General features: G+C 34.4%; 1 protein-coding gene across 1 annotated transcript; it reads right to left on the bottom strand.

The window, feature by feature from the left end:
• Nucleotides 1-1780: 1780 nt before the first annotated feature.
• LOC111987745 (uncharacterized) lies at nt 1781-5739 on the bottom strand. Its single transcript, XM_065769328.1, is given in 7 exon segments — nt 1781-2178; nt 2618-2773; nt 2856-3035; nt 4897-4946; nt 4949-5154; nt 5264-5499; nt 5715-5739. Coding segments are annotated over 6 exon segments (948 nt in total). The 5' UTR covers nt 5452-5499; nt 5715-5739; the 3' UTR covers nt 1781-2010.
• Nucleotides 5740-6896: the final 1157 nt, after the last annotated feature.

Raw genomic sequence — 6896 nt, 5'->3', positions numbered from 1 at the left:
CCTCCAGCTTGCTGTGACCCTGTAGCTCCACTAGCCGCTGACCTGGCCTAGCCTTCATCGCTCAACCTCAAATCCTAAAGCCCTTACCTCAATTCCTCAAGGTATCTCATTCAGTCATTCTCATCTCAGTTCTCTCTCTTTTTCTCTAAAACTGAACTAAATACTAAATAACGCAATAGAAATATCTAGTATGTGTATGTGATATTTTTTGTCAATAAAGCAATTTATATTTATTTGACTTTATCTTTTTGTGTTTATTGTTATTGGATTCTTATTCTCAACCCACTGACTCTATGACTCAACCTTTTTGGCTTTTGAGTTGTTCGTCTCTTGAGTGGGTCCAGGTGGGGTGAGGGCCATAAGACTGTGTAAGAATGAATTTTATATGATAATTTATTATATCTTTCTTCTAAGTTAGTTTATCATTTTTTGAATTGATTTTTTTTTTTTTTTTTGAATTGAAATTAGATGCCAAATAATGAGCAAATGACAAACAATTAATGCATTTTTTTAAGAAAAAATTGTATGTCATTCAATACTTAGGTAATCTGTAGAAACAAATGTTAATACTTCAATGTCTAATAAGCATCCCTCCAAATGTTCAAGAATTCAATCTAAAGGGATAGACCATGATCTAAGATCACGTAAATAAATATATGAATTCCCTATCAATAAACAAGATGAAATTCGACCTGCTTATCTCATAACTGGTCCATATCAACCTAGAAACATAGAGTATCCATACAAAGGACAAAAAATTATCGTCGTAGTTTTTAATTTTCGTGGTTTGAATCACATGAAAATTAGTTGAATTATATTTTAGTATATCTCTACTACAACCCGGCCCTCCCAAGTAATTATTCCTGGCTACGCCCCTGTTTGTATTTCTTGTCTTTTCAACAGGCATTGCAACTCGTCCATCAGCATTGACGAGGAGCATAATGACAAGGTCAATTTCCAGCTTCATCAAGTACTTTTTTTTTTTTTTTTTTGGCTAATTGATGTGAATTAGCTTACAACTATATTTGTTCAATCATGTCATTAATTTCTACGACCTTCAACTTTAAATTATGGAATGATGTTATTTTAAAAGCATGTTTTGCGAAGGTATCATATGAAGCCAAGGGCAGTTAGTCTCTACCTGCAGAGAACGTACTCTCTCTCTCTCTCTCTCTCTCTCTTTCTCTCTCTCCCTCTCTCAAACCTTGTCAATAACTTTCATCTAAATATTTTCCATCCAAGCAGGTTTCTATTTCTATGAAATACTCTCTTCAATCCAAGATTTAGTACGCCATCCGACTTCTTACTTCGTCAATTCCTTGTGTGACACTGACGTGGACACGTTGTCAAAATGGAAGAAATGAGGTCAGAGATTCTCTATATCGCACATGTGAAAACAAGACGTATAGCTTTTGCGCGCGCGCGCGCACGTTAATTTGTGTTACAACTTGGACCATTAGACATTTGGACGAAAGGAGGGGGCATGGTGCCTCGGATTTTTTTTTTTTTTTTTGGAAAATCAGGTAGATAATTTTGTTTAACCAGATCTTGGGATTTTTTTCCATATATGTTTAACTTGGTCCCTGAATAAAATATCCATGTCTGCCCTTAATTCCTTTTACAAAGCCCCAAACATAAAAGAGATTTTATGAACTCCGAAACATAAACGGTTAGAGCTCCTACCCATAGTCCAGTAAACACAGTCAAACTAAGACTACATTTACCGCACCATTTAACTATTAAGCAATGACAAATTGACAAATAGACTACAAACGACACAAACCAGAAAACGCAGAGCTACTTGCACTTTTAAAACAATTGCTGTACATGGTGTCTATATGACCAATAAGAAAATGATGAAAAGGAATGGCCTCATCAACAAAGGGCATTGAAACTCCGTGGTGGTGTTACAGCCAAACCCTTTCACCTATGGCTGGTATTCTGTCAGCTTCTGTTGTAAGAATTAGTTAAATTGGTATATACACCATTCCAAAAGTTAGCGGACTTTGTCTAATAGTCTGCATGGAGAAAACTCTCATAAGCTGTTGCTGCAAGTGTCTTATTAACATCTTCCCAGTTCTTAATGTGGTCCGACAATGGCCCTTTGTGTATTTTAATTTGCCGGCTTGACAATACCATCTGTGGAAGCTTCAGAAACTCTTGAACATCTTTTAGTTTCTGCAAGAAACATGGAGAATAAGGACCACCTAGAAGAGGCATAATTACAGACATGTTTACACTGAGTACATTGTCCACGGCCTGGCATGGTCAATACTTGGCATCTTAAAATTTAGACCCGAACTTCATAGCATCCAAAATATAAAGTTCCGCAAGTTTGGTATGGAGAGCAAAAATATTTTGAAAATTAAAAAAATTAATTAAAATTTAATCTTTAAAAACTTGATATATTTTTCAACAGAAGGGGAAAAAAGGAGCTTGGGGGGGGGGGGGGGGGGGGAGTTGAGGATGGGCATTTTAACGAGCATGTAATAAATAAATATTTATAGGTTTATGGTTTTGGCATTGTGTAGCATCTTTTAGAAATTATAACATGAACGGATTATGTGTGGTTTTGTATGAAGAAGACTTCTCTTAGATCTTATAAATAGGTCCTTACAGTGCGGTTCATGATAAGATCCTCGTAGTACAGAATGATGTGCCGAGTGCTGTTGAAGTATTCTAAAGCCTTGGCTGTTATCACCTCCATGTCCTTCAGTTGAGTAATCAACGCCGTGGAGTTTATTGAAGGCTTGTACTTTGAAAGGATATCAGCCTAAATTAATTAACCAGCAATGAGTTCAAGATCATGCACATAAGAGAGAGAGAGACAGAGACAGAGACAGAGAGAGAGGGACCTCTTCAGGTGTATGTACATGTGACTTGTGAGTTCCATTCAATAGCTTAGCATATTGATCATACGAATTGGCAAGCAATGAAACCATCCGACGCAATAAATTTCTTCGGAAGAGAAAGATTGCAGAAACACCCTTACGGTTGAAGTATTCAGCTATTTCTTTATGGTGCTCCATCAACCCCTGCATGAACCATGACAAGAAATGTTGGCTCTTCAACTATAGTCACCATGAAGCTTGTTCATAAAACTTCAAAATTCACAAAATATTACCTAGCCAGAATTGTAGAGTCCGATGATACAGATATAAAACAGATTCACACGTTCAACTACTCCATCTACTGCCTACTTAGTTCACTGTGTTCATGTAGAAGTAGGTTCATAAAATATCCTAGGGTATTCCACTATGAAGTTACCATATGAATGAAGGATAACACTGCTCAATAGCTTCTAAGAACAAAGTATATTCTAAATTTATCAAGTAGTATTTGGAGTAAAACAGTATTTGGAGTAAAACAACTTCTGCTTCACTCACATCTGTTCTCCATGGATAATGAAATTGAAAATGTACTGGAAGCAATACTTAGAAAATTGATCCAGACCATATCAATAAAGCAATTAGCAAAATCTACAGTTACTCAGATAAGAATGCTATTATAAGTAATTAACAAATCATAAGTTCAATGACCTTCGGGCCTATTGGCATGCTGCCCCCTTTGTGGGGTAACATCCAGGGTTCAATCCCTCCTGTTTGCTCTAAATTATGTGCTGATAACTAAATTTTGGAGGATGATAATCACTGTTCCCAATTGAACATGAATTAGGAAAATATATATTATATATACACTATTAAAGTAAGGGCAGTAAAGATACTCCAATGTTCTCATTATGTTTTTTCATGTCATATAAATGACCAATGTTACTAGATTTTTAAAGCAACGCAGCATCTAAGTCTTGTAGACACCAGAGTTTCCAACTGTTCTCCATAAAATTGCCTATCCTTAAGAGTGCATATTAGAGACCTAGTTATCAGTAATATCTTCTGAGCTGAAGGTTGGAAGAACCATTCTGCCACCTTCTAACTAAAGCTCTTACTACACAATGCTCCATTATAATCCAACCTAGAGACCTTAACTCTCCCAACCAAGCCTTCAGAGTTCTCTGCTCTTGATCTAGGGAAAAATATAAATAAAAACTAGAAGCTGTACCCTACAAATTGCAGTAGCATCTCAAAGAACAAATTTAGCAAGCTTGTGAATACATGACAGCTATGAGAATTCTAATTCATACTACTAAAATAAATTTCTCCAATCCACTGGTCAATAAAGGCATAGCCTTCGTAAAATATTTCCAAAAAAATTCATGACCACAAGAATCTTTTTCATTTATATTTCAAACATGAGGAGATAAGTTGACACAGCTCCAATCATTGCAAACCTATATGAGTAATTAAGGAATTGAAAAATTTATCAGTACAAACTCCGTGCAATAAATCTTTTCAAAATCGCTTCATTGGGCTATAAATAGGCTGGAAAAGGGGTGGATTGGGATAGGTTTTCAATTTAAATCTTGCAATAAGATAAAAATAGTCTTAGGAAATTTATTGGAGGGGAATTGCAGCTAATAATTTGAAAGTGCAGTATTTGCATTACCAATATAAATCCAATCAGACAGTTGAATGATTGGGAATTTTGAGATATGCATAAATAATTAATCAAGAGTGTTTGGCTGAGAAATGACTATTCCCCAAAAAGTCTTGGGAGCAGTAGATTGCGCTTCATATTACCTTCTTCTGTTAGAGTGTAGAGACTATAAATAAATACAATACATAAATAAACCACTTAATCCGACAAGAGAAATCCTGCTGCTGGTATGATTTTTGGACCAATGGCTACGAATACTTGCACTTATCTATGATCTCTAACAACTTAAGTGTGGAATGATGGCTGCTTACGGTTACTCATTCAAAATACATAGTGCATAGCAGAAATTTTTGCTTACTAAAAGGGAATAATCTATTAGCCTGAATTCAAACACATTATTACCTGATTCAGCATCCACTTGAAGCCAACTGCCGCCGAGCATTGATTTTTGAAGCACTACTGAACCAATCCAAATTGTAAACTTTATCTAGAGTCTGTATAATTGAAGAAATATTGTTTCTCCTATCCTTAACAGAGAATATCTCCCCATTTGAGCTTACATTAACATGACTATTCAATAGGGTCTCAAACCACCCACTTCCTGATCTCTGCATTGATACAATGGCAAAGAACTGTACAGGATTATGTTTACACTCAGCCCTGGTAATGTACAACAACCAGAAATTAGCAAGTCTGAAAGACCCCCCACCCCCAAAATAAAGAATAGAATGAACCCCAATATAAAGTTTTGAAGGAACTTGTCAATTACCTGCTAAAAGTTTCAGGTTTTGGGTAATGCACATACGGAATTTCGGATAGCTTGATGCAATCATCAGGGCAAGGCCTTCCAATGAGTTGGATGTTTAGAAGTTTAGTCTTGGTGTGGATACTTAACTGCTTGAGACAGATTGAGTATATATAAACGCCACAGACCATTGCAAACACCAAGATTACCATCCTTAATAACAATGGAGATTTCTTAGAAGGCTTTATTATGAGAGTATCCTGTGACCCAAGAAGAAATTGAAAAAACAAGATTAGATTATAAACGTTGTAATGGGAGATTAAAAGAAATGGTACAATGGGGGCGAAACAAAAGAAATGAACTTGCACTCAAACTTAAACTGTAATGTTGTCAAAAGAAGATAAGCAGTTAAAAAAAAAAATAAAAAGAAAAAAGGGAGTGTAAAGTTTTCAAATTAACAACACAAGAAAATTACAGAACCACTATAAGTTCCAGCTGAACCAGCTTCTGAAGTGGGTTTTGTACTGGTAGAGGTAATTCATAAGCCCAAAATCTCTAATTTTAAGATAAAATTGTTATGTATCTAAAACCCAGATCCAAAAAATACAGAGTAATACTAAGCATTCCTCTATAAACCCTATATTTATTTTCCATACTTATCTATCATAAAGCTTTTTTTTAAAGTAAGATTTAAATGGAAGATGAAGAAGACAAGGAAAAAAAAAAAAAAAAAAAAGAACAACAAAGTAAAGGGTGGGAAAAGAAAAAAGAACACCATTCTCTTCAAGACCACCTCCATACCCATAAATCAAAACAACAAATTTTTCCAGGACCCAAAAAAAAAAAATATATATATATATATATATATAAAGACCCATTCCTTAATTTCAAACAAAAAAGTCAAATTTGAAAAGTAAGGTAAGTAACAATTTTTCTTTTTGGTAAGTTGGTAATGAAGAGAGAAAATAATAATTAAGAAGAAAAGAGCAAAGAATGAGTCATGGGCACCTNGCCCCGAGCCAACGTGAGAGTGCTATCTCTCTCTATTTATTTCTGAGATTACAATTAATTTTTAGCCTTGCCGCTTTGTTGTAACTCACTAAACTCTGTTCATCGAAAAAAAACTCACTAAACTCTTATTTTAGTAAGCATAAAATCCATATTATAATTCTAATCCAATCCAATTTCTTTGTGACACACACAGGTGCCGTAATCTAAGTGCTCACAACTTCTTGCACGACAGGACCGTGTAAGCGTGTGAAGAGGGAATTGAGTTGTAAACAACTTCTTAATGACTTTGACTTTTGTTTGATTATTACGATGAAATATCTAAATAAAGTAATAGATAAAGAAGAACAACATTTTTTTTTTTAAATATTTTTTGTCCAGCTCATAAATGAATTTTTTTTTTTTTTTTTCATGGTAAACTTGGGAACTTCATAAAACATTGAATTGGCAAAAGAAAATTTCACAAAATCCAATTGTACTTTGTTTTCCGTGAAGCTTATAATTATTAAATTGGATTTCCCAAAGGTGATTTGTCGGTTGTATTAAAAAAGTTAATTTGAAATTTTCAACGTAGAAAGAAATTAAAATAATAATATTTTGAGTCAACATTTAAATTTTTTACAAGATCTAAATTAAGAACACTAAATTA

The sequence above is a fragment of the Quercus suber genome, unplaced genomic scaffold (assembly GCF_002906115.3).
Source record: "Quercus suber isolate HL8 unplaced genomic scaffold, Cork oak 2.0 scaffold_1116, whole genome shotgun sequence".
NCBI classification, from domain to species: Eukaryota; Viridiplantae; Streptophyta; class Magnoliopsida; order Fagales; family Fagaceae; genus Quercus; species Quercus suber.
The sequence above is the reverse complement of the archived record's forward strand: the minus strand, read 5'-3'. Positions and strand labels throughout refer to the sequence as shown.